We start from the raw sequence: 26777 nt of genomic DNA, 5'->3' as shown, positions 1-26777 counted from the left end.
TGCTCTTTACTGGATAAGCTCTTAGAGCAGGACCAGAATGTCACACATTGGGCCACTCTGCACTACACATAATAGTAAGAGAACCCACATCTAGAAGTATCTGGTAGAATAGTTCTAGGCTTGTCAACATTTCAACAAGTTCTGCAAAGATCTAAGTCAAAGTCCATTTAGGTGGTCTATAGAATGGTCGCAGAACTATTAAAAATATCTGTACTTTCCCACTGTTCTTGATTTATTTTTCCCCATGACAGAAATTGATGCCATCTTAGCCTGAGCTGGATTATCGAACATAATTTTCATTATTTGACTTTTGACCTGCCAGATAAAGGAGCCATTTTCAGCAGCTAGGGCCCATTGTTTTTATTATATGGTGTAGATTTTCACCATGATGTTTTGTTTTTCTTCATGTTTACTCCAGGAGTGAAATGCTTGTGTCCCCCCCAAAAAAATTCGTACCATCCTACCATGCTAGCATAACATGGTTTCATCAGCTGTGTATGCATGGGTTTCATTAGATGCAACTCAGCTAACCTACACCTGTTGTTTTATTTGACATAGATGGTCAACTGTGTGCTTGTAAGGGTGTCATTGCTTGGAATTAACCATGGAAGGAAAGCTGTGTCTGCTTCTATACAGTACATAATGTAAACATCAATTTGTAGCTGTTAACAAAAAAAGAAGCACCCTAAACAAAATTGCGACTATATTTATGTCCAGCCCTGCCTCCACCCACTTGCACCCCTCTTGTAAACTGACAAACATGACACCAAACTTCAGAGCTCACATTCATCACATTAGAAAGGGAAGTCTTTTAAAATTGCAATTATAAGCCTTGTTTTTTAATTAAAAGACTGAAAACCATTAAAAAGGCAGCACTATGGTGAACAAAAACAAGAAAGTTTGCTAAGTGATCCACCAAGACTCCCAACAATTTTTAAGTGGCCCACAAAAAAGTCTGAGAACTACTGATCTTGAGGTTCCTTGCTTCTTTCTACCCTTTTGGCTTAGAAATGTGAGACTTCATATCTTTTTGGTCCCATAAGCCAAGGAACTTATTTGGGTTGGTGACCTGCATTTGTTTTCTTCACCTAATAGCTCTGCTGTTTTCTTCTATAAGGTCTCTGTTTCAGCAATTCTTGTATGGACTAACCTACAATAGCTGGTTTCAAACAGGTAAGCTCCCTACTGCATGCATCTGGAAGCAAGTTTTCCTCACATTTAAAAAGTTTTTGTGTGATTAGGGGTTTTTTGGCAACAGGTATGTAGGTGTAAACATCACATGAATGCAAAAACTTGGGTCATGTGATATGGCTTAATTTCTAAATAAGAGGTATGGAGTTGATCTTCTCTGAAAACCATACTTGGGTCCTGTTACATGGGAGCTGTTTCCCTGTCCATAGATGTGCAGAGAATAATTGATTTATTTGTGTGTTTTTAGAAAGGAGGAGACAATGGCATTCTGCCCACGTGTAATGGCACGCTCTTCTAAATAAGTGCTGTGCAATTCCTATTGTGATAAAAACAGCAAGGTCAAAAACTGTAGCCCTACCAAGTCAAAATGTCACCAGCCACCACTGTGCAGGTGCCATACCTATAATTTACACACAGGTTAAAAAACCCCTCCCCAGGTGCTGCTATTCCCATGGAAATAGGTGGGAACTGCATTTAGGATTATTTTTTTAATCCCCTGACATGTCTGCAAGCCCTATAATTAACATAATGTGTGGTTAAAGCCCTTAGACACAACATTAAAGGAGAACAGCTAATTTAGATGATTCGGGAATCATTTCCATTTCCATTATTTCCAACTTTATGTATTGTGTGTCTGAACAGAGGATGTCGCAGCTGACAGCATGGAATCCAAGGAGACCAGTTGCATCATGAAGCAGACCCAATACTATTTTAGCACAGTTGACTACACCTACAACACCATCATTGACTGTGGAAATTGCTCCAGGTCAGTGGGAGATGTCCCTGCTATAAAGATTCATAGTAGCTGATCAAAACTGTTGGTCCTTATAAGGTGGTAATCCCTTCTGGCTCAGGTCTCTTTTAAAGTAGGGTTAAAAATTATCGCCAGAATTAGTAGTATAGAAACTAGTGAAGGGCAGTGAGTGGTATTTGGCTAAGATACAAGAGATCCTGGTGGAGTTATGCAGCTAGATTGCTTTCCAGGAACAGGCAATATTGGTCTGAATTGGGGGGTGGGTGTATCTACACTACAGATTGATATCATTTTTATACAGTTTTAACTATCATGGCGCTAAAAAAAATAAAATCCTAGGAGTTGAAGTTTGGCGAAGGTGGACAGATTCCTAGCTGCCCTGCTCAAAGAATTCCAGTTATCTGGTTGCCCTAGGCAGACAGAATGAATACTAAGCCAATTAGAATTTTAAACCAAACCAAACATTGTGTCAAATGCCTTATTTTAAAAGCAAAAGTAGATGCCACAGGAGGCTTGGGGGCAATCAGGAGCAGGACCATGACAGGCCAATGTGAGGAGTTTTTACCCTCATATACACACTAACCACCATTCTGATGAAAATAACCCCATTCCAAAACTGTTTACATTGTGAGGGAAGCTCCGGCTGACAGCAACTGGAAATAGGAGCTGGGGTTGGGGGGCGTTCATCAGGACTGCAGTGGGGGAGGAAAAAGTTAAATCCTTTCCCTACAGTCTTGGTCTCTCCCCTGCCCTGTGGTGGCTAATTGTTTAAATAAAATAAGCAGTCACATTAGGTGTGAGAACACATTTAAAATAAGCTGTATTTTGGACCTAAATGCATATGATGGATAATGCCTAGATAAGTAAAGAAGCAAGCATAATCATGACCAAAAGTAAATTGTGTATTGCTATATTATTAGTCATGTTTCCCTTCCAAATACACAAGAGTGGGGCCTGATCCTTCTTCCACTGCCAGTTGCATGCATTTAGAAAGGTAAAAAGTGGCAAATTGCACACACATACAGCTCTTATCTGATGCAGTTTGCATATATTTTGTATTTGGGCATGTGTAGTTTTGCCATAAGGCCAAATGTAACTTTAACCTTTATTTTATGAGCTGAATTGTTGTAATAATCTGCAGTAAATAGAAATAGTACTAAATCAGCATGATAGCAGCACTTCCTCCTTTCCCCACGCCCTTTTCTTTTTCTTCCCTAGGCTATTCCATGCACAAAGGCTTGCTCGCACCAACCTTCTGTTTGTTGTAGCAGAAAAGCCAATATGCAGCCAGTGTGAGTCCACCAAGCTTCTCCAAGCGGAGATAAAGGGTATCCTTTGCTTCTCAGCTCTGCTGCATGATGCGGTATCAGGTTCAACATAATGGGCCCAACCACATTGGAACCCTTCTCTCCCCTTCTCCCCCCTGCCTCGGCATTGCAGTGTTGTTTTTGTTGAGAGTGGAATTGCTGCTCTGTTTCTACATGCCAATGAATATTGGACTGTATTCATTGCGCAATTCCATGGCCCATGGCAACATTTAGAGTGGGAGGTGCATGAAAAGTGGGTGGTGCTTTTCAGGTCACATGGGCTGTTCCAGGGCACACCTCCACCTCCCCATTATCAGTTGGCATGCACATATGAAAATACTTACCTGTGCTAAGTCTTAATGCAAGCGGTGGGGTGTGAAGTCCCTTTGGGTGATAGGTAGTTGATAGTTTCTTTTCCCCGGAATTGAGATACCTATACACCTTTGTACATGCATGTTTTGCTTCATAACCTTCCTTCCAGGAGAGCTAGAAACTTCTTTTTAAAACGTGTGGCCCCTTTATAGGCATGGTTCCTGGTGCAAACTGTTTATCAAACTGGCTGAGCTCTGGCTGATCAGGACAGGGAAAGGTGGAGTCGAAAAACACTCTACAGTGGTACCTCGGGTTACAGACGCTTCAGGTTACAGACTCCACCAACCCAGAAATAGTACCTCAGGTTAAGAACTTTGCTTCAGGATGAGAACAGAAATGGCGCACCAACGGTGTGGTGGCAGAGGGAGGCCCATTAGCTAAAGTGGTACCTCAGGTTAAGAACAGTTTCAGTTAAGAATGGACCTCCAGAACGAATTAAGTTCCACTGGTACCACTGTAATGTAAAAATTTAAAGCTTTATTAATCAGAATACAGCAGTTAGTGCTCTTAACCCTGCAATATGCTCAAATTATGAATAAAGTCACCTCACATGCGTTCATACTTACAAATGCACAACCTGGGTGGCTGGTTCAAGTGTAATGTGTTGATGAGAGACCAGTGCCTCTGGGTGTCTGCATGCCTGCCTCAAGAGTCTGCTGTGGATCTCCAGCTTGCTTTAGTTTTGGGGTGTTCTTATACCTCAAAGGTCACCACACATTTTCACTACACTAGACTGTCACATGGGCAGAGAGACCATAAAACCATAAACCATGTTGCCACTGGCAGAACCAAAAGAAAAGTTATACTTCCTTCTTATCTGGCAAATAGGCCCTTGGCTCTCTCCAGGGTGGCTGATATTACATTGCACAGTGTTACATATTGCCTGTTAGCTAGGCCCAGACTTGCTTTGGCTGCTGTTATGTTATGGCGATTACTCACTCCAGTTGCTTCTCACTCCCACAGCACTCTCTTCCTTCCCTGTAACAGGAAATCACTCTCACACATTCACACTCTAGGTTCCATTGGATTTATGGCTTAATTATACTCAAATAGCAGAAAGACCAGAAAAAGTCACAATAGCATTAGGCCTTACAAGCCAGGTTAGTTACATAAGAAACATTAAAGTAAATAATTGGAAGTTCTCTCTTGCATAATACTAGAACCTGGGGCTAGCCAACAAAGCAGAATGTTGGAGGATTCAGGACAGACAAATTAAAGTATTTCTTCACACAATTGAATTTGCTACTACAAGATGTAGTGATGGTCATCAACTTGGATGGCTTTAAAAGGAAACTAGACAAATTCATGGAGAATATCAATGGCTATCAATTATTATGGCTGTATATGGTCTCCAGTATCAGATCTGGTCTGCCTCTGAAAATCAATTGCTGGGGAACATGAGTGGGGAGAGTTCTGCTGCACTCATGCCCTACTTGTGGGGTTCCCAAAGGCATCTGGTTAGCTACTGTGAGAACGGAATGCTGGACAAAATGTGCCTTTGGCCTGATCCAGCAGGCTCTTCTAACGTACTGTCTACACATGGTTGCATATTTTCCTTTCATGCCTACCAGTAGGTAGGGATCCTCGTGGGATTCTGTTCATGTGGATTTAATTTGAAAATGAGTTATCACATGGTATCTTTCTGATGAAGCATTAATAGACATGTAACAAAAAGCAGTGGATACGAATAAGCCGTTGCCCTCTCCCTGTGAAACATTTCATGACAGACATTGGCCACATCCACACTGCTGGTTTCTCCCATTACTGTAATGTTTTGTTTACTTGTAAATCCACACAATGCAGTCATGAGCCCCCAGTGTTTCCATGATTGGTGCCTCTTCAGTCACCTCCCCCCCCCCCCCAAGTTTTGCAATGGTTTTCCTGTTTCTTGCACTATAGCTCTGCAAATATTCTGTGCTTGTGCTTGTTGGGTGGAAACATGGCCAGATTATAACAGTGCAAATGGAACAATTGCTGTGACACTCAGATATTATTTGATACTTTGAAGTTGGGTCACCAGACATCATTGATCAACCCCCAATCAGGAAGGGGGAAGCTCAGGACCTGGCCACCCTGTGAAAGGTCCTTGGTCTGATCCAGCAGGGCAGTTCATGTGGTTGCTAGTCTCCATAATCAAGGGCTCCTTTCTTTGACCCCACTCCTCCCCCTCTTCCATATCACTACAAGTGTATTTATTGCCTTGTGCTATATTTTCTTTGACACTGCAAAGCTCCACCGGGAGATCCCAATCAGTGTGAACTAGTAGACAAGCCACGGTATCGAAAAGGTCCCCACATCTGTTTTGACTACAATGCAACGGTAAGTAGGAGGACACAAGGAGTGCATGGATATATCTAAAGTGGCTTTGCTCCGCTAGGAGGATAGCCTGGAATTTGAGAAACCCAAGGCTGAAGCTGTAGGCTAGAGCGTTGCTTGTCAAACCATTCTACTGATAGGAAGGGCCATATCAGGGCTGTATGTAGGGGAGGGCTACAGTTCAGTGGGAGAACACCTATTTACATGTAGAAGGTTTGAGGTTTGATACCTGGCATCTCCAAGTAGAGCTGGAGGAAATTCCTGTTTGAAATCCTGGAGAGCTACAGCCAGTCATTGTAGGCAATGCTGAGTCTGATGGACCAATGATCTGACTTTGTATAAGGCAACTTCCTATGTCCCTAAGGGATTCAGTCTGAGTACTGCTCGCAATAGGAAGCTGGAGTACCAGGCCACTAGTCCATCTACTCATCCCCTAGCCTGCTAATTCAAATGGCATATTTACTGTGGGGTAACACTTTGTCCCAGTGTAGCAAGATGCACTGCAAAGGGTGGAGATCAGGAACAAGCAGCCCAAAATATTGGGGGCACCTGCCCCCAATTTCCCAAAAAATTAGGGGGCAGAGGAGGCCAAGCATGGAGCCAAGCAAGGGGTGGCTTCAGTGGCCAGCTCCTTCTCCTCTGTTCACTTGCCACGGAGGAGAAGGAGGGCTGAAGCAGCCGCTCACTGGAGGAGCCACCAGCCGTTGAAGCTACACTACTGCTGCATTTAGCTGTACTCCCCGGCTTCTCCCGACGGCCTGATGTTGCATGTGCAATGATGGGACATTGTGCATGTGCGATGTGACACATGCAGTGTTGCCCCCCTCTAATTCACCTTCACAAGATGGCACCTCTGGGAGGATGAGTATCTCTTTAATAAGGCACTCCTTTTCTAGTGGCAAAACCACTCTATTTGGGAGGTGGCACTGTTTTTGCCAACTATTCCTTAGAGTTGATCTGGAAGTCCTTCTAATCTCACTGGGCTCTATCTTAAAAAAATAGAGATAATTTTCCTTTCCCATGCTTATAGGAACTGTGAGAATATGTACAGAGAGTAATGGACCTAGGATGGGAGACTGAAGTGTCTACTGAATCATAAAGACTATTGTGGTTCATGTTGAACAGCTTTCGAAAATCACATTGAAAAACATGCAGGGAAGTAACTTATCTGTGCCTATATATGGAATGACCAAAAATATCTATCCTTTTTTTGTTGTTTCCATAGGAAGATACCTCAGACTGTGGAAGAGGGGCCTCCTTTAGACCTTCTTTGAGTATCTTGTTATCTCTGCAGCTCCTCCTCCTCTATTTGACTGCCAGTCGCCATCCGCTGCCCTTGGTGTCTTGTCTTTGAAACATCCATTTAGTCTAGCCCATTCATTTTTGCTTTGTGCACCATCTCCATTCTCTCCAGACTTGCCAGAAGAGGGCAGCTGCCTAGTCCCATCAACTCTGGTTACACCTTGGCACTCACTCATGAGGATCTTCTCTTTCGTCATTCAGAAGTCCAGAAGCTATTCTCATTGTTTTGTTTCTTGTTTCCTGTCATCCTCTCCTTGCCCTTCCAGTGTCTCTGCACAACAGGTTGTGCAGGTTGAGCTCTGAGCAAGACTTTGGGAAGCACGAACCATTGCGACTTTCTCCACACAGTGAACATCCTTGAGCTTTGATTCATTGCTCCCCTTTCCACCCATTGAGCTGTGGCCAAATAACAAAGAACAGCGGCCTCGTAAGTTTTTTTTCCCCATTGAATCCATGGAATTCTGGGAAGACCTTTGCCAGTTTTCATCAGGATATGTCTTGACATTTTATTGTCTTAAAAGTATTTAATCAACAATGCTGACAAATTGCTATTCTGTTTGAAACAATTTACTTTCCCATCCCAGTCATGCAAACAGCAGCAACGACAAAATTATTCAATAGAACAGGAAAAACAATGGTATATTCTTGCCAAATTGGTTCTGTAGTCTAGTTTAACTTTTCAGCCAATTTAAATGGCTTATTAAACTCAAAAGTAATCCTAGGATGTCACCACGGCATCTCCATCCCACCCAGCCCGCTCTGTGTTTTCGAAGGCCATCGCTGCTGAATCTTTCATTAGTTAGATCCCATCTCAAATCAATTTTTAAATTATTATTTTTAGCCTGAGGATTTTAATCTAGATCTTTTTACATCTAATTTCCAAGCATTTTATCCTGACAAATTATAGTATTTGTTGTCAGCAACAAAGACACAAAAGAGGGGAAAAAAAGAAATTGACTTGAATTTTATGGTCAGTATTATTTATTTAAACTAACTCACACCATACTGAGAGGACTTGGAGAGCAAGCAGGGGAGAAGGAAGTGTGTGAAGATCCTTAGGCATACTAGTAACCCATACATGGTTGAAGGTCACAGTGGCTCTCACTGTCTTTAGCAAAATGAATAGCAAGACAGAGTATTTCTAGTGGGCAAGAAACAGCCAAAACCCAGCAGTCCCTGGCTTTTTTTCCTTGCCGAGCCTGTTCCCTGCGTGGCCCATAAATGTTTAAGTCCATCAAGAAAACAAGATGATCTCTTCTGCTCCCCCAAATCACTGTGAAGACTTCATTTTGGGATTTTTGAAGTATTCTACCCTTGAGGTGGACAAAGGGTGGAGCTGACCAAGATAAAGATGACCTTCTTCCCAGTTCACACTGTCCCTTTTCTTCTAAAGGAAATTGTCCACCATGATTGGCAGCAACAATTTGTGCCAAACCAAGAAGGTGAGCTAAAGGTTTTCTTCCTGGACTTTGTGCAGAAACCTGACTGCACCTTTAGAGTCCCCTCTATCCATGAAGTAATGGAATCACAGTGGTGGGCAATGGGCCACAACTAGAGCTCTAAATGCAGATGTTTTGCAGACAGCTAATTGTCTCCAGTGTCCATGCAGAGAAAGGTGAAAGAACTCTGCATCGTAGTGAAGGTCATGACGACACCTGCCATTCACCTCCAACCCACAGAACACTTCAGATGACTTTGCAGGTACATATTTCATGGCTGGGAGGATTATTACTGAAAGCAGCCATATATACTGTTGGAGGTTTGAAAACAGGAGTAAAACTTGAATTCATCACCCAGTCTCCGCAAAAGCTGCTTGCTGTTGAGGGCAGGTTATCCGATTTTGTGCCTGTTATTTCTGCACATACAGTGATAAACATACCTTGCCACTTAATGAAAGCTTTCTCAGTCCCCAGAGAACTCAAAGATTTATTTCTCTTCAGCCAAATATCCCCTCATGCATTGTCTCTGTACTCAGAGTAGCCAGCAAAGTGGGAAGGATCCTGTCTTGTTTCTGCTGAGTGTGATGTCAGAGCCACAATCACATATTGGGCAATATGAAGAGCAGCAGCACTATGCAACAGTGTAATACAACTCCATCAGAAGGAAGCAGTTAAGTGCGCTGTCAATAACTCTGATGGCATTTCCTTGCAGAACAATGTGATGTGATAGGAGGATGAAATGTCGTGCATATCTTGGTGCACCTCATTTTGACTTCACATGCTCATTTCCTCAACCAAAATTCTCTTTCCAGTTAATCCAAATCCTGGCATACAACCTATTGTGAGTAATTACAATGTTGTGAATTCCATTTGCCTTGTTAGAAGGAACTCTAGAAAGCAAATAATGGTGGGACGGTTACTTGAACCTGTAGGTTTCTAGGCAAAGAAAGTTTGCTCAACAATGTGTGTGAATGGGAACTTTCTGTAACCCTGGTTTGGTGCTTCAGTACTAAGCCAAAATTTTAGAGAAAGTCTCTTGGAAAGAATGTAGCATGCCAAACTCCTATGCTGGTTACATCACAATTTATTGTGCAGATTCTGGTGGCCCCACTGTTAAGGTGTTTCATTGCAAGGCAAATGGCAGGAACCCCTTTAAAAACCTGATTCGTCTTGGGAGGTTTTGATTCGCCCAAACAGTCCCAAAGAACATGCTGCAATGCACTACAGGTGTATCTTCAGAGAAAGCTGAAAATGGATTTTTGCGCTCGGGTCTGGTCTGGTTTGAATGGGGGTAAAAAAACAGGTCACTGCTGTCATATGCAAGGTAGTACAATGTAAATACATGAAAGAGGTAACTTTGTTGTAGAAAAAAATCATTTGAGAGATCTGGAAGCAAACCTTTAGCACACACATTGAGGTGCATTTGCTTTCTTTCTAGTGATCCTTGTCCTTGAGATCAGAAATAGTTTCTTAACCTTTCAAAAACCAGCTCTGTCCCAAATCCACTGTCTACATACCCCCTCCCCTGTCCTACCCCAAATGCCCTATGTTCCAAATCATCAATACTGTCTGAAAGAACCTTCTCCTCCAAGTCTCCCACTGTTCTTCCCCAAGCTGACTTATATACACAATGATACCACTGGTGCTAAGGTTAATAGTTTTGCTTCATTGGCCTTGTGTAGATTTCTAGAGAAGCAAACTGGGAAGTTACAAATAGCTCCAACTCTACCAGACACACAGTAGAGAGAAACAGAACCATTACTCCTTGAGTAGACTTCCAGTAATAATCAAGTGTACTAGTTGTGGGTACAGTCCCAGTATCTTGCTAGTCTCTTCTGAGCAGAGACTGCCAAATTGTGCCAAATTGTGTGATTGTTTTTTGTGATGTGAGCAACTGTCTATGGTGTGCTTGGCTGAAATCCTCCAGGTTCATTCCCACTTTGGTCTGACTAAAAGCATAGTCTTCCCCGACGCCACTTTGTCTGTGACTCTGTTTGGCTAGTGCTCTGGAGCCACCATATGTTCATAGGGTGAACTTCATTAGTAGGAGAGATTCAGGGATGGAGAAAGTTGGAGCATAGATTGGGATACGGCAGTGCCTGTCAGCTGAATGAGAGATGGTTTCATAAAAAGGGCCTTGCCCCACTTTAGAGCACTTTAGACCACAAACAGTATGGCTACCATCTCACAGTCACTCAATACCTGGTTTACTATCCACTGGGATCAAATCAAGGTCTTTGTGTTGGTGTTTGAACTGTGACTGATCCCCTTAGAGAGGTGGTTTTCAAACTTGTACATGGCTAACAGAGCCTCATTACAATTTTTCCAGGCATATTCCACTGTTCATTTATATCGGCAGCAGTGCTGGGAAGGTTAGCATTATGCCCAGAACAGCCAATAATGGAAATAAAGAAATAATAATAGCAACAGCTCAGTGTTTTGCATCCATAATTCGTACAGCTATAGCTTAAAATCGCCATCATTCCTCTCCTGGTGTGAACCTGTTTCCGGCCACTTTGCTGCAAAAAAGGCATACATACCACTGATTTGACCACAAATTCAATTCTCGGGCCTGCCCCTCCCCCACCTTCTTTTAAAAATTTATATTTTAAAACATATGTATCTTTCTGCAGTTAACTCCCCCCCCCCTTTAAATTTAATGTAGGAACTGTGTTTTAAAGGTTGAAATGTTGACGTGATTTTGGAGCATCAGTGGTTCCAGCCAACCAGGGCTATGCACAGCTAGCTTCTGCTCCAACCATGTAGAGATAGTTTCCCTGAGCTCAACCCGGGTAAGAAAACAATACACCTGAACAAAGTACAGTAAGCAGGCAAGGGCAGATTTAGGGCAGTGTGGGCAGTGCGGCCGCAGTGGACACACATCTCAGAAAGGTGTCTTCTCAAAGCCCAGAAAGCACTTGCCAAGCTTCAGGAAGGGTTCTGACAGGGTTCCAAGAGTCCTCCTGCCTCCTTCCGAAAGCCAGACAAGTGCTTACCATGCTTTGGGAAGGAGGTAGGAGGATTCCAGGACAGTGTCAGAGCCTCGCGCCTCCAGCCTTGCATAGGGACAGGGTAGCTTATTACCAGTGTCCCTCCCTGAAGCAGGCTTATACAGGTGGTTCAGCACTCAAATCCTATACATCTGTATGCACCCTAAGGTTTTTAAAAAAGCTGCTCTACTTCTCACATGTGGTTACAACTGGTAGCAAAGTTGTAAGACAGAAAGATGTGTAGGTGCTGCTGGGGGGTGGGCAGGAACAGCTGTGCTGGGTCAGAGCAAAGGACTGTATAGTTGAGCATCCTGTTTCTCAATGGCCAATCAGATGTCTTTGGGAAACCCCCAAGCACATCAATTCAGTAGCACTCTTCCACTGATGTCCCCCGGCGACCAGTATGCCGAGTCATCTTGCATCTACTGTAATACTGGAGATAATACGGAAGAGTTTCTCAAGATCCATTCTAGCCATGATGTGCTAGCAGTTGTTCAACATTGTCCCAGTGTTGTAGTCTCCCAGTGACATAGTCTCCCAGTGACATGCAGTGGTTCTGATGACTGCTACCTAAACTTGTGGAACTCTTGCTTTCCTACTAGCTTAGATTTCAGTGAATCCTTCCTGGTGATGCTGGCATTTGTTCAACTGAAACTGTGGTGCGTTAAACCTCCAGTCCACCTTATGGAGATTAGCTTTGCCTGTTTCTGCATTTCCATGCAGCACATCTATCCTTGTTACAGCTTATAGACCTTCCCAACACCTGGCTTTGGTTTGTCAGAAAGGAGTGAAGACTGCTGAATAGAGAATGTTGGAGATGGAAAGGAAGATGTCCAGTAGCCCAACACCAGACAGAGCACAGATTGCAACACAGCACATTTTCCACTTGGGAGTACTTACCCACATCACACCTGGATACCAGGGCATTCAGCCTCTTGACTGACTGGTCAGGAGATCAGTACCAGATGTGATGGAGATGCTGCACTGCTCCCACACCATTCATTTCTATTTGTGGAAGCCATGTCAGATGTCACTGGGTCAGAGCTAAGGCAAAAGGGAACTGGGTGGAAGACCCTCTTTCCTATCATATAGTCCAACAGCACCCCTCCCTCACATTTTTCACAATGGTTATATGAATGAAACAAAGGCCTTGTTTCTCTAGGTTTCAAAGCCAAAGCAGGCAAATATTTGGATGGTGAACTTTTCCTAAGATGAGAAAATGTTGCCCTATTTTCAATGCAAGTGGATGATTCCTTTTTATTTTTAAGGTTGTTGTTTGTGCATGAGTTGATGGCATCCCAATATGTGCAAGTCTGAAGATGGGTAGAAGTTGTGCTGGTTTATTCCCCTGCCGCAGTAGTGATATTTGCCATTTTAAGAATGAGATCTCCTGGTGTTATGTATAAATGAGTGTACGAGATTGATCTACGCAACAACCAGCTCTTTCCAAATAGCTTAGAAATATAAATCAGGGCTCGGAAACCCATTCCCAGCACAACTCAGATTATCTGTAGGGTGTCCTAGAGTCCCCCTAGGTCAGAACTATGCCCCCACCAGTCAGAATCACCCATGGGTTGCCTGTAAGACTGTCTCCATTTCAGCTTTGTCTGCTGACAGATGGGGATGGTACAAAGACAAATAGATTGAGGGAAGCCAAGAGCATGATGGGGTTGCTTGCCTTTTATCTCTAACATAGAAAAATGGATAACCTCGCAAATCATAGTACCTATCTTATAATAGGAAAGGAATGGAAATAGCTTCCCAAGCTCTTAGAATGAAGAAATAGTTCTGGGAGCATAAAATTGGAGAGCCGAAAGGAATTTTACCATGAAGTACTATATCTGAAATCGGCACGGAAAGACACAGAGAAACAGCAAGGCGACTGTGTGTGTTATTGTGAACTTGGGTTGACCATCAAGGTGATTTTCTGAATCCTGGAGAGGACCTTGAAGGAGAATGAAGCTGTACAAGATGAGAGTCTGTAGGTAGCAATAGACTTGCCCAGTACAGGAAAGTCTGTAGAATGGAGAAGCCTGTAAAATCTTTTGAGATTGCTGGTCATTCCCAATAAGGCATCCTCCTAGCAGATCTCAAAGGGCTGAGTGAAGGCTAGTTCAGGCTTCCCTATGTCCCAGTCTGTTCTCACATGTGACTAGCAGTACTGGTGAGACATAGCAATGATTCAACCCACCTCACATGCTTTGTCCATTTTAAAATCCATTTGAGCAAAACAATTTGTGGTAGGGTAGGTGGGTGGGAAAGGGAGGGGGGTCCATGAAAACCCTGAACATGGTCTTGGAAGTTTGACTCCAGAGCCAAGCGGGCAGGGAGGAGATTCACTAATAATGACAAGGTTGATTAAAGGTCATTTTGCTTGTAGCTTTTTCAGTGTGTGTTTGGTTATGTCTATGGGAACTGTGCTTTGACCAGATGGCTGGCTCTGTGTTACCAGGAGTGTGTGTAAATCTGTAGTCTAGTCGGGTGCTGCTCATTTGAGAAAAATGGAAAAAAAACAAATATACATAATTATAAATATATATATATTATATTATATTTTAAGTTAAAAAACAAAAGGGAAAAAAGCAAAACATGAAGTAGCTGTCCTTATAGCTGCTGGGATCCAATTCCTAACATTCTTCATCTGAAAGTTTTGTTCCCCCTACTAATTCAAAAAGGGTTGTTTTTTTTAATTATTATTTGAATCTCTTTTTTGTTGTACAGAAGAGTTGGAAAATTTTAAAAAAGACTAAAATCTTTGTAAAATATTGTGTGCGTGATTCCTTGTAAAATATTTTCAAATTGTTTATTACAGAGGATCAGTTATTAAATAATGTTCATATTTTCACTTCAAATGTGGTGGCTCTTTTACTGGTTTACATTTACAACACATTAAGAATGGTTAGATAAGTAGGTACCTTTCTGGTCTCGTGTTCTGACGTTTACTGTTCCGAGTTTCTCATGCTGCAAATCCTAATGAGGAAAATAGAAAAAAATAGTAAGGATCAATAGAGTTGAGCTGAAAGTTCTATCTCAAACTGTGACGTAGCTTCAGAACTGGGTGAGGGCGGTGAGAGACTTGATTCCTAACCATACTGCTCTTTCCAGCCCTCTGTAAGCCTCTACTTTTGATCTGGGATAGACCATTTCAGTATTCTTGCTGGGTAAATGAGATATGGTAATTAATCCCCGGAGGGGGTTATTCACCCTGCTTGGCACCAGCCAGTGGTACACAGAAGTGCCTTGCCACTAGAAAGCAGCTCGTTTTATAGACGAGAAACTTACCCAAAGAGCTGGCGTTTAAGACACTTCCCACTTCCTCTCTAAGGAAGATCTTAGTGTGCCTTCTTAGTGAATGGATTCAGGATTATGGAAAAATGACCATTAATGGTGATGATGATATCAAGACAAAGAGAAGAACGTAAGAGTCCCTTGGATGAGGCCAGTGACCCATCAAGTCCAACACTCATTCTCAAACTGACCAGCCAGATGCCTATGGGCAGCCTACAAGCAAGACTAGATCACAAAAGCACTATCCCTTCCTGCTGTTTTCCAGCACCTGGTATTCAGAAGCGTACAATGCATGTAGCACATAACCATCAAGAAAGAAGAAAAGTGAATACAGAAGCTGTGGGACTCAGGTTCTTCCTGACTCCGGCCCGACTTACAGGGATCCTGAGCCAGCTGGGCAACTGTATGTTGCTTCCTTCCCCCAACAACAACAACAACGACTACTACTACTACTACACACACACACCAGAAACAGGAGGAGGGGTAAGCAGGTGTCTGTGTTCCTTGGCCCTGGCCTACTAACAGGCCCCTGACACTCGTCTAAGATTTAAAATATTAAAATGGTTGCCTAGAGCTTTCAAACAACCTGGAAATGCTTTTATTTGATGTACCTCCTAAAACACACAAAAATTGCATTACTTTCTCAGAAGCTCTGCCATATGCTGGGAGGTAAATAGATAAAATCTACACCGATTGTTTGTTAGCAGGTCCTCCTGGAGTCACACAAAGTCTTGCCAAGCTTGGCTGGTCACATATACAGGCTGATCACTGGGGATCATACAAAGATATGACTTCAAAATATAAAGGGTCATAGCCAATGCTACAGCTCCACTGGTACACTGGAGCTTCCATTCCAAATTTTTTTTGGGGGGGGGGGGAATACAATCAGGATCAGATTTTGGGATGTGAATGTGGAGGAGAGGAAATGGAAGTCCAATTGCACCAGCACATCTACGCATGCAGAACATTAGATGCCATCCATAGTAGCAAAGCCACTTAACACAGGTGGAGTCCAGAGAGAAAAGTCCTGCTAACATTTTCCTGAGGATAACTGAATAAAAACAGTATAATTTGAGAGGAGAAATAAAGAAGAGGAGTTTGGATTTGATATCCCGCCTTTCACTCCCTTTAAGGAGTCTCAAAGCTGCTAACATTCTCCTTTCCCTTCCTCCCCCACAACAAACACTCTGTGAGGTGAGTGGGGCTGAGAGACTTCAGAGAAGTGTGACTAGCCCAAGGTCTCCTAGCAGCTGCATGTGGAGGAACAGAGACACGAACCTGGTTCACCAGATTACAAGACTACCGCTCTTAACCACTACACCACACTGGCTCTCAAATAAAGAGGTTTTGTCTTTCTTCAGGCCTTATTTATAGCAGATGACATTTAGCTAACATACAGAGGTAAACTCCTTCAGAACTACACAGCCAATCAGGGCATGTACTATCTCAGTGAGCATCATGCCACTCTGCCTGGTTGCTAAGCAACACTACCCGTTCCCATCTTGGTTAGGTGACTTCAACACTGACATAATTAAACCTTAAGTTAAAACTGAATGGTCCCAGCTGTTGCACTTCCAACAAGTATCATAAAATTGGACACTTTCAATAAACTGTTTCTTTAGAGGAGGTTAATTATTGCCACCAATCTCAAGAGAGGTTATTAGGTGAACAGTGTTGTGTAAGTATTATCAGCTTTGCAGATATGCACACACAAAGAAATATTTACTAGCCTGGTTGTCAAGTGCTGACTCACATCTATATTAGTCATTTATTGTAACACACTGATGTCCTGAAAGGTGGGGGAAGCTATCTTTCAGCAAGAAGAGGGAAAAAGCAGTACGTCTTTGCTCACCTGAGTTTGGCAATCTTTATCATGTTTCTGTTAAAAATTCACAAAGGAAACTGACTCAGCTGTTTTATTAAAAACACCTTTGTCCCCATGCAATAAATAAGGTGTCTACAATTGAGTGCAAGAAAAGGATAAATGAGAATTCCTGAAGTCTAGGACCTATATTTATTTAATGGCAGACAAATCCAAGGAACCAATCTAGCTCCTGCAGAAGCCAGTGGAAAGATTCTCATGCGTTCAACCAGATACAGAGTAAGATCCAAATGAGAAGGGATGCTTGAGGTTTCAAAAGGGATAAAGGGAGCCCTTCAACCTGACAGTTACCCCATCAATAATACAGTGGTACCTCGGGTTACATACGCTTCAGGTTACATACGCTTCAGGTTACAGACTCCGCTAACCCAGAAATAGTGCTTCAGGTTAAGAACTAAAGGAACGGAGCGTCTATAGGACAGTAGCCCTAAGTGCCTGAACTTGGCTGGATAGTGCCCCGTTTTTTTCAAAATTAAACTCTGAATGTAACAAAGTGCAGGCCGTAACTGTACTTGGCTGAGCCCTGCATAACCACCACAAATTGAAATGTCGCTATAAGGGGCATCTATTTAAAAAGGGGAATATCCCTATGGAAACTTCATCACACAGAGGATGTAACAGCAGAAAATCAATTCTGGGCCTCATTTTCCACACCATTCTGAATCCCTCTCAATTTTCTCATGACAAATAGAAAGGGTGTATCAGAGCTTTGAACTAACCCTCTCTGAAGCCAGAACCTGTATATAGCTTCATCCTCTGCAGGTTTACACTGAAATATGTCTTCGCGAGTTCGGTTCGGCTGACTCCCAAGTGTGCACAGCTTTACTTTTTCAGAAGCGCAGACGCATTCACCAGCAAAGCTTTGTAAATTCACAGCTGTAGATGTGCATTTAATATACAGTCCTGCAACCTTTGGTTTCTCGTTCTCACCCTTTCCACGAAATGCATGCTGCCTTTTACTCGGCAGGGCGACTAAAAATGCTGAACCGAGGGCTGCGCCCCTCCGCCAACCCCGCACCCAGGAGGGCGGGCTCCCTATTCCTGCAGGCACGTGCCAATGCTTTCGGTCCTTTGCCAAGCACAAGTTAGCGTGACGAGGCAAAGCAAACAGGAGGAGGAGACCCTGTGGTGACGCCGCGACTGCGCAGAGCGGCCAGACCAGCTTCCTCATCTGCTCGCCAACGACCATTGCGCTTTGGGCCGCAAGAGCCGCGCCCTGCCCGGCCGCGCTCTTTCCTCGCAGCCGGGACCCCTCCTAAACCCCCGCCTCCCAGGTGCCTCTTTGTCCCGCCCCTCCCGCACTCCCGCGATTCCCTGCGTGGATCCCGCATCCCGATGCATGCTGGGATTCGCAGTCCTCTCGCCACGGGCAGCGCCCGCCGCGCGCGAAAGCCGAGCCTCCATTTCCCGGCGTGCCCCGCGCAGCTCATCGAACAGCCACGCGTGCGCAGCCGTGCTGTTTGTTTGCGTCTGAGCGGAGCCCTGCCGAGGAGCGGAGTGCTGGCCTGGAGAGGGAAGTGGCGGCGAGAAGGCTCCTGGGAGTCGGCCTCAACCAGAGCGGCCGAGGCTCCGGCTTCCGGCGGCGAGCAGGCCGAAGCGAGGCCTTCTCTGAGCGGCCCCCGCCCCCGCCGGCGGGCTGAATGGGGCTTGCGAGGGGCTCGGCTGCGGCAGGGAGCGAGCTGCGCCTCCGCTTTGGCCGTCCCGTGAGCTCCGGAGCGCGCGCCTCCCTCGCTCCGCTCCGCTAAGGGGGCCGCCCTCGACTGGGGCCGCCCTCGCTGGGTGCTGCGGGGCCGCGCTCGTGCAGCGGTCCCCGCTCGGAAGCAAAGGAAAGTGGGGCGCGGGGCTGCCGGTGTTTCCCACTTGGGACGAGGCCGGATAAAAGGAGAACGCCTTTCCTTCCTCCTGTTCCTCTATCCAGAGCGGCCTGTGGCTTAATCAGCTGTCGCCCCCGTTTGGGCGATCCGTGGAAGGCGGCGATGGAATCGACCGCGAATCCGTGCTAAGGAAAAGAAGGGGTTTTGTGGGCCACCACCAACGCCTTAACGCATCGCCCCTAAAGCGAAGACTCTTGGACCTCGGACCCTGACTCGTGGGGCAGGGCTTGTGGGTATAAAGATGAACAGATACCTCCCAGTAGCTCGGCAACACTTCTTGGCTGCTCTGGCCAGCACCAGTGTCGTGGTGAAGTCCATATGTGCCATCGTCATCTTGCTCTACTTTCTCTCCTTTGCTGCGGACACTGTGTATGGGCTCGGGGTGACGCCTGGATTTCTCTTCCCGCCCAACTTTTGGATCTGGACATTAGCAACCCACAGTGTGGTGGAAAAACACATCTGGGATGTAGGTGTGAGCCTGGCTACTATAGTGGTGGCAGGGAGGCTGCTGGAGCCACTATGGGGAGCCCTGGAGCTCTTGATCTTCTTTGCAGTGGTGAATGTATCAGTGGGGCTGTTGGGGGCCTTTGCTTATCTTCTCACCTATATGGCATCATTCAATCTGTCTTACCTATTTACCATTCGCATCTATGGCATGTTGGGCTTCCTTGGTGGTGTCTTGGTGGCTCTCAAACAGACCATGGGTGACAGTACTGTCTTGAAGGTACCTCAGGTACGGATGAAGGTTGTTCCCATGCTTTTGCTCCTGATCCTGGCAGTTCTGAGATTGACCACCCTCATCGAAAGCAATGTCTTGGCCTCTTATGGTTTTGGAGTCCTCTCCAGTTGGATATATCTCCGTTTTTACCAGAGGCACAGCCGAGGACGTGGTGATATGTCAGACCACTTTGCATTTGCCACATTTTTCCCTGAGATCCTACAACCAGTGGTTGGCTTGCTAGCCAACCTTGTGCACAGCGTCTTGGTCAAAGTGAAAGTCTGTCGAAAAACAGTGAAACGTTATGATGTTGGTGCCCCTTCATCTATTACTATCAGCTTACCAGGAACAGATCCTCAGGATGCTGAACGGAGAAGGTAATATTCCTGCAATATAAAAAATTTTGAAGACTACTTATGTTCACTGTTGAACATTGGTGAGAAGGAAATGGAGGAAGTCATCTAATTCAATATTTTAAAAGATTCTTCTATATTGCTGGTACTCCATTTGTGCCTATCGGGATCTTTTTTAAAAAAAACAAAAGTGAGGATTCAAGATTTTTTGAAGCTCAGTGTGCTTGTTCTGTCTTTGTATAGGAGTAGCCCAGCTGTAGTCAGCAGGCTGATGTACAGTGGTACCTCAGGTTACATACGCTTCAGGTTACATACGCTTCAGGTTACAGACTCTGCTAACCCAGAAATAGTGCTTCAGGTTAAGAACTTTGCTTCAGGAGGAGAACAGAAATCGTGCTCTGGCAGCAAGGACGTTCAGGTTAAGAACGGACCTCCGGAACGAATTATGTACTTAACCTGAGGTACCACTGTATAACATCAAACAAAACAATCCAGAATAAAACAAATTCAAGCTTCAAGGAAAATATTTCAGGTCCTTCTCTAAGTGACATTTTGCTTTCCCCAATCACCAACCTGGCATTCAGAGATCTCCACGTGGTCGCAATTGGACCCAAGCCAAGATGCACCTGTTGCCTGGCTAGTTTCTAACACTGTGGTGTATTTTCAGATTTTCTAAAATCTGCTACAGACAACCCCTGCATTTCCACAGCACCATGTTGTTTCTGCAGTATGTAAAAGGGAGACAAGTATGCAAGTACATGGGGGAAACTAAACATGGGGACCTCAAACTATCAACTCCCGTGTTCACGTTTCCCATCTGTTTGCATACATATCTGAAGTGACATGAAGGAATTGTACCAGACAAGTGTTCCCTGCAGGAACAGCCCAGCACGCACTGTTTGCTGAATCACTGGGTGCACAAGGACATACTAAGTACAGTGGTACCTCGGGTTAAGTACTTAATTCATTCCGGAGGTCCGTTCTTAACCTGAAACTGTTCGTAACCTGAAGCATCATTTTAGCTAATGGGGGCTCCTGCTGCCGCCGCGCCGCTAAAAAACGATTTCTGTTCTCATCCTGAAGCAAAGTTCTTAACCTGAGTACTATTTCTGGGTTAGCAGAGTCTGTAACCTGAAGCGTATGTAACCTGAAGCGTATGTTACCCGAGGTACCACTGTAATGTGTAGTAAACTCCTTTGAATTTCATTCTTTAGAATATAAAGCAGTATAGAAATTTAAATAATAATAATAATAGTAATAGTAATAATAAAAATTCAACTGGGGAAAAGGAGCCTAGACATTCCATTGTGGTGTCCGTAACCTACATTTATATATCAGAAATTCTAACACTGACAGCAAATATACTAACGAGTTAAGACCCATGAAAAGAAGTTGCATTAATTTTTTCTTTGTGCACAGAATCCATACAAAAACATTTAATCCACCCAAATACTTGTTTTTTAAAAAAAGCAAAAATCTTTAAAAAGTCAAGACTATTAATATTTAGTTGTTATAATAAGTATATTAATGAGTATTTAGATGCTTTTCTAGTAAACGTAGGTGTAATTAAGGAGTGTGAGAATAGCACTGCTGCTGAAATAAAAACAATAAAATTTACTCCTGTCAAACTGAAGAGCTTAGCAGTGCAGTTCTGAGCTTCTACATTTACCTAGGAGTAAGTCCCGCCATAGGATTGCAGCCAGCTTGTCCTTTGCCAGTGGTGCTGCGTATTGACACTTATGGGTAAAGGTACCCCTGCCCGTACGGGCCAGTCATGTCTGACTCTAGGGTTGTGCGCCCATCTCACTTAAGAGGCCGGGGGCCAGCGCTGTCTGGAGACACTTCCGGGTCACGTGACCAGTGTGACGAAGCTGCTCTGGCGAGCCAGCACCCACGCAGCACACGGAAACTCCGTTTACCTTCCTGCTATATAGCGGTACCTATTTATCTACTTGCACTTAGGGGTGCTTTCGAACTGCTAGGTGGACAGGAGCTGGGACCGAAAGACGGGAGCTCACCCCGCCGCGGGGATTCGAACCGCCGACCATGCAATCGGCAAGTCCTAGGCACTGAGGTTTTACCCACAGCGCCACCCGCGTCCCAATTGACACTTAAAGCTTAGTTCAATTGTAGAGTAGTCATGTTTTTGTAGTCACACTAACTCCAAGAACGTTTCTTTAAAAAAGAAATTCTAAGATTTGTTTTTGGTTCATAAACAACCAAAAACTCTTCTTTACAAACTATCTTGTTAAACCCTGCCAGTGAGCATCCAACTTAAAATCTTATTGTGCTTTTCACAGATTATTGGCATAAATTTTTAAGAATGCAAAAGTGTATGTATACTTTTTTCTTGCTTTAGTCCTGTTTGAAGACTGTAGTAATCTGGAAATTTAGTAGTCTAAAGCAGTGTTTCCCAACCTTGGGTCTCCAGCTGCTTTTGGACTACAACTCCCATCATCCCTAGCTAGCAATACCAGTGGTCAGGGATGATGGGGAATGTAGTCTGAAAACAGCTAGAGACCAAAGGTTGGGAAACACTGGTCTAAAGCAAGTCAGCAATTTCAGTAATTGCCACACCTATATATGTCTCTTGCTTTTAACTTAGTTTCGCATTTCCAAATGAAAGAGCTGAAAGAATCTGATGATGAAAGTCATTATTGTGCACTTTACACCATCAAAATGCAGAACTCTGAATGTCTGGAGCAAATTGAATGATTAAGTCAAGTTGTCAGGCAGTTAATAGCACTGTGTAGATATAACTGTGCAGTGTGTTCCACTAATACAGCTTTCAGCAGTGTTCAGCTCTGAAGCATTTTTAACAAAGCTAGGTGTGATTTTTAACTGTATTGCCTAAAATATAGGTGTTAAAATCACCTAGTACAACATTGTGCTAATGCTTTGAGCCAAGTATTGTCCCAATTACCATATTTTTCGCCCCATAGGGTGCACCGGCCCATAAGGCGCACCTAGTTTTTTGGGCTGGAAATAAAGGAAAAAAAATTATTTCCCCCCCAAGGCGCAAGGCTGGGGCGGGGGAAGCCCGAGCTTCCCCAGCCCCCAGAACAGGCTGCTCTCCGCAAGCCATGGGAGCCCTCTCGCGGCTTGCACAGAGCTACCTGAAGCCCCGGCACGACTGCTGAGCGCGCCAGGGCTTCGGGATAAGAGGCAGCGCTGCGCAAGCCGGGGGAGCCCGGGGGGAACTTCAGCGGGTTCTCACGGCTTGCGGATAGCTTCCTGAAGCCTGGAGAGGGAGAGGTCGGTGCACACCGACCCCTCTCGCTCTCCAGGCTTCAGCGAAAGCCTGCATTCGCCCCATAGGACGCACACACATTTCCCCTTCATTTTTGGAGGGGGAAAAGTGCGTCCTTTAGGGCGAAAAATACAGTACATATGCAGAAGATCTATTGTGTCTGTTAAAGGCTTGCCAGCTTTCTTCAGCTTAGGAGAAGCTTATCCCACATGTCCCAGTGGCATGCTTGGAGCTCTGCTTGGCACAAAGGAAGCCTTGCTCGCACAGGAGCTCCAGGCAGAATGGATATGACAAATCCCTTAATATTTTCTTCTAGGAAGGCAAAGACTCCACGTGTATTCACTTTGTGCTAGTAAAATATTCACCTCATGAATGGGAATATTCTGTAAGATAGGAATGCTCCAAATATTGTTGGCCTCAAACTCTCCATCAGCGCCCCCAGCCAGCATGGCCAGTGCTCAGGAATGATGGACACTGCAGGTCAGCAATCCCTGGAGGGCCCAAGGTTAGCCACCCCTGTTTTTTTAGGTGTTCAGCATGCATATTGGAACAATTGAATGATGACTATCTGATTATGATGAGCAATTTGGTGCAGATCTAAATAATTATTTGATTGTATCAAAGGCAGAAGTAGATAGGACCCAGCAACAGACTACATCTTCTCTGAATATCAAGGTTATCTCTGAATATCAAGGTTAAGTGCTGGTACATCTGAGAACTTGTAGCTGTACATATACTGGTAGAATCCAGCTCCTGTCAGCCCCAAACAGCATGACTAATGGACAGGGGTGACCGAATTTAGAGGCCAGTGACATCTGGAGGTCACAGGTTCCTCATGCCTTTGAAGGTTATCAGAATAGCTGAATGTAGCCTTAACTGCTGTTTTTAGGTGAAAATGAGGAAATACAACATTTCTAAAATGGTTGTTGTTGGCATCCGTCTGTATCGAGAAACAATGGAATGGACCTCCAGGGGTGAAGTAAAACCGCTGTGTTAGCAGCACCAAAGTGACCTCCCCAGACCTCAAGCCTGGAAAGTGTGTGTGGTGGTCCTGGGCTGCTCAGATAACAAGGCCTCGCTGATGTGGTCCAAAATGACACAGAGCAATGTTTGGTACCAGCATGGCTTCAGGAGTTGCAAGAAAGAGGCATACGAGGAACCATCCAACAGTCTTAGGGACTTCCTCCAGATTTGTGTAGGGTTTACTCCTGAGCTTTTTCATCTCCTGGAGATAGCTCACAAGAGGTTTAGAATCAGAGTTTTCCTTCTCATAGATGTTTTGCCTTCCCAGGTTGACAAGCCCCATCTGCCTATCACTTCCCTCTACAGCATGTGCAGAAACAGCCTTCTTGACCACTCATCTGCTCTATCCGCTGGAGCCTGTCTCTGCATGCAAATGAAGTCCCTAACTCACTAAGGGTTTGAGACCCATCAGCTACCCTCATCTGGTTTAGCCAGCCAGTCAAAGTCATTTCCTGGTGTGTGGCCACTGTCGCATGCTGACAGTTTCTAGGAGCCACAGGTGAGAGTTGAGTGCAGGATGGGGACCAAAGGTGGACCAGCTGCCTCAGAAGGAGCACGATGTGTGCGGCAGTTTGACTTCACCCCAGAGACACATTCCAATGTCTCTCATGACAGACAGGTGCCAACAACAACAAAATCCCTGATTGCAACGGCACATCATTGCATGCTGTTGCTCACAGAGTCCTTTCCACTTCCACTCTCAATGCACATGATGGGGTTGTGCTTTCTATCCTTGGAGGGTTGGTCAAGGGTGTCCGTGGCCTTCCCAGCCTTAGAGGGTCTCTGGACTCCTTTGGTGACTTGCACTAGAAAATACCCCTCTCTTGAAATATGGCACTTAATATGCAAACTAACCTACATTCACTATGGATCATTTTCTCATTCTGTAGACAACTGGCCCTGAAGGCACTGAATGAGCGGTTGAAGCGTGTAGAAGATCAGTCGTCATGGCCCAGCATGGAGGATGAAGAAGAAGAAAACATCAAGGCTGATACTCCATTGCTACCCGAGAAGAGCCGGGACTCTGTCACTGCAGGGAAAGCAGGCAGCCAGGAGTCCAGCCTCATTACCTTTGAGGATGCCCCCTCTCAGTTGTGACCATGAGGCACCTGCCCTTCTCTTCTATGTGTCCCTGTATGCCAGAGCTGCTAATGATCCTTCACATGTCCTTCCTCACAGTGCTGCCTGTTCTGCAGGAAGCAAAACACTGTGCCTGCTGGCCCTGAGGGAGACCACACGTCCCTTCCAACGTTTGTTCGCCACGCTTGGCTGGTGCCAAGTCCCAGGACTCATGGTGAAAACTGTTTGCACAGATCTGGGATTTGGGCTCAGAATTGGCAGGCCAGAGGGAGAGCTGCATCTCTTCAGCCCAATAAGGAGCGTTCATCTGATTAAAGCAACCTGCAAAATCTCCAACAAGTAGCTGCTATTGTGGCTATTATCACATGTATGTATGTGTGTGCGTGTTTGGCTCCTTCTGGCTGGCAGTTCCAGTCAACCTGTGTGGGGCCCTGGCTTGCCCAGCCTGGCTCCTGTTTTTGAGCTATAACTGCTAGACCACTGTATAAGCCCACCAGGGCATCCCAGAGCAATCTCAGCAAGCAACACAGCACTTTCCCTCTTGATTTTATTTTACCTTGGCAGCATTGGTTGTCAAAACAACTCTGCAACTCCCCCTTTTCCTTTCAGAGTTGGCTTTGTTGTTGATTAAATGAGCAAGCACTTTAAACAAATGCTTTGCTGTATTAACCCTCCCTCCTTACAGATTTGGTAGCCCTGGGGAGCTCTGCCAAAACAAGTTGCTGGGTTAGGCATTCACAGAACCAGCAGCTTAAAGCCTTTTTAATAACAGCATAGCCACTCGGTCCACCTCTTGAATTATTGACAGTGATGGCTTTAGGGATAAAGAGCAGGTTGCTACTAGTATGTGGACTACCTTGTGGAAAAGCATTATCTCAGATTTTCCATAAGACTCAGAGGGAATTAATTTCATTTCTGTTCTTTAGCCTTTGGTTGTTCTTCATTTTCCTTTTGCAGTGATTCAAATGACAAAGCTGCTTTGCATTAGGTGGGTTGCCCATACATTCACAGGATGTTGGAATGAACTCCTTGCTACAGTAGAATATATGTTGCTGGTTCTGTTTTATTTTAAAAGGTGCTTTTTGTGGGACCCTTGACATTTCTTCTGATGCCTGCTTTTTCTCTTTGGTTAGATCATTATTAGCCTCTTCCTCTCCTCTGGGATGAGATGCTTTTTCTTCCCTTTCTTTTTTTTGTGGGTTGGCAAGGCCTAAGATGTTTTGCCTTGACACCCAACCCCAAAGTATCAAAAGGGTACACCTCACCCAGCTGGAGGACTGGGTGAGGGGACCCTTAGCAGAACAGGAAGAGAGTGTGAGACAATGTTGTGATAATTTTTTTAAAGGACCACAAGGTTTTGTCAACCAGGTAATGAAACGCAATTTCAGTATCAATAAACAGTTCTTTTGAAGAATGCTTCTTGATTGGCTTTGTAAACCTTCCTTTGTATATGACCATGTAAGCCTCCTAGTTGGAAACGTTTCCAAATGTTGGGGTCTTGTCTTCTTTTGTGGGCTCACTCAAGACAGCTTTACAGTTGAAGAACACAGACACAAGGCTGAAAAGGCTTTCAACCAATTTAGGGAAGTGATTAGCTTTACTGGCATAAAAGACTGAAGGACAGTCACTTCACTTCTG

General features: G+C 44.6%; 2 protein-coding genes and 2 long non-coding RNA genes across 7 annotated transcripts in view; 3 read left to right on the top strand and 1 right to left on the bottom strand.

The window, feature by feature from the left end:
- CACNA2D2 (calcium voltage-gated channel auxiliary subunit alpha2delta 2) overlaps positions 1–14523 on the top strand; it is a 544797-nt gene extending 530274 nt beyond the window's left edge. For all 4 annotated transcript variants that reach the window (XM_079964404.1, XM_079964403.1, XM_079964402.1 and 1 more), the window contains 5 exons: positions 1118–1173; positions 1834–1957; positions 3164–3273; positions 5855–5943; positions 7166–14523. In XM_079964404.1, coding sequence (XP_079820530.1) covers positions 1118–1173; positions 1834–1957; positions 3164–3273; positions 5855–5943; positions 7166–7294 — 508 coding nt within the window. In that variant the 3' untranslated portion in view covers positions 7295–14523. The remainder of the gene's footprint in view (positions 1–1117; positions 1174–1833; positions 1958–3163; positions 3274–5854; positions 5944–7165) is intronic.
- LOC307209422 overlaps positions 1–17755 on the bottom strand; it is a 55429-nt gene extending 37674 nt beyond the window's left edge. Inside the window, exons 1-2 of the long non-coding RNA XR_013835574.1 lie at positions 17561–17755; positions 14587–14641 (exon numbers count right to left, since the gene is read on the bottom strand). This is a non-coding gene — a long non-coding RNA (uncharacterized lncRNA). The remainder of the gene's footprint in view (positions 1–14586; positions 14642–17560) is intronic.
- Positions 17756–18308: 553 nt separating this feature from the next.
- TMEM115 (transmembrane protein 115) lies at positions 18309–26553 on the top strand. Its single transcript, XM_079964457.1, has 2 exons — positions 18309–19810; positions 24950–26553. The coding sequence occupies exons 1-2, from the start codon at positions 18957–18959 to the stop codon at positions 25155–25157; spliced, it is 1062 nt and encodes a 353-aa protein (XP_079820583.1). The 5' UTR covers positions 18309–18956; the 3' UTR covers positions 25158–26553.
- Positions 21348–22471, top strand: LOC307205159. Its single transcript, XR_013833925.1, has 3 exons — positions 21348–21529; positions 21904–22194; positions 22339–22471. It is a non-coding gene; the product is annotated as an uncharacterized lncRNA (long non-coding RNA).
- Positions 26554–26777: the final 224 nt, after the last annotated feature.

This window comes from Podarcis cretensis, assembly GCF_951804945.1.
Source record: "Podarcis cretensis genome assembly, chromosome: 2".
Lineage (NCBI taxonomy): Eukaryota > Metazoa > Chordata > Lepidosauria > Squamata > Lacertidae > Podarcis > Podarcis cretensis.
The sequence above is the reverse complement of the archived record's forward strand: the minus strand, read 5'-3'. Positions and strand labels throughout refer to the sequence as shown.

Excerpts from the sequence above, each read along its gene's own strand:
- TMEM115 (XM_079964457.1), top strand. The coding sequence starts at position 18,957 with ATGAACAGATACCTCCCAGTAGCTCGGCAACACTTCTTGGCTGCTCTG. Across the intron at positions 19,811-24,949 it reads CAGGATGCTGAACGGAGAAG|ACAACTGGCCCTGAAGGCAC; the intron begins GTAATATTCCTG and ends CTCATTCTGTAG.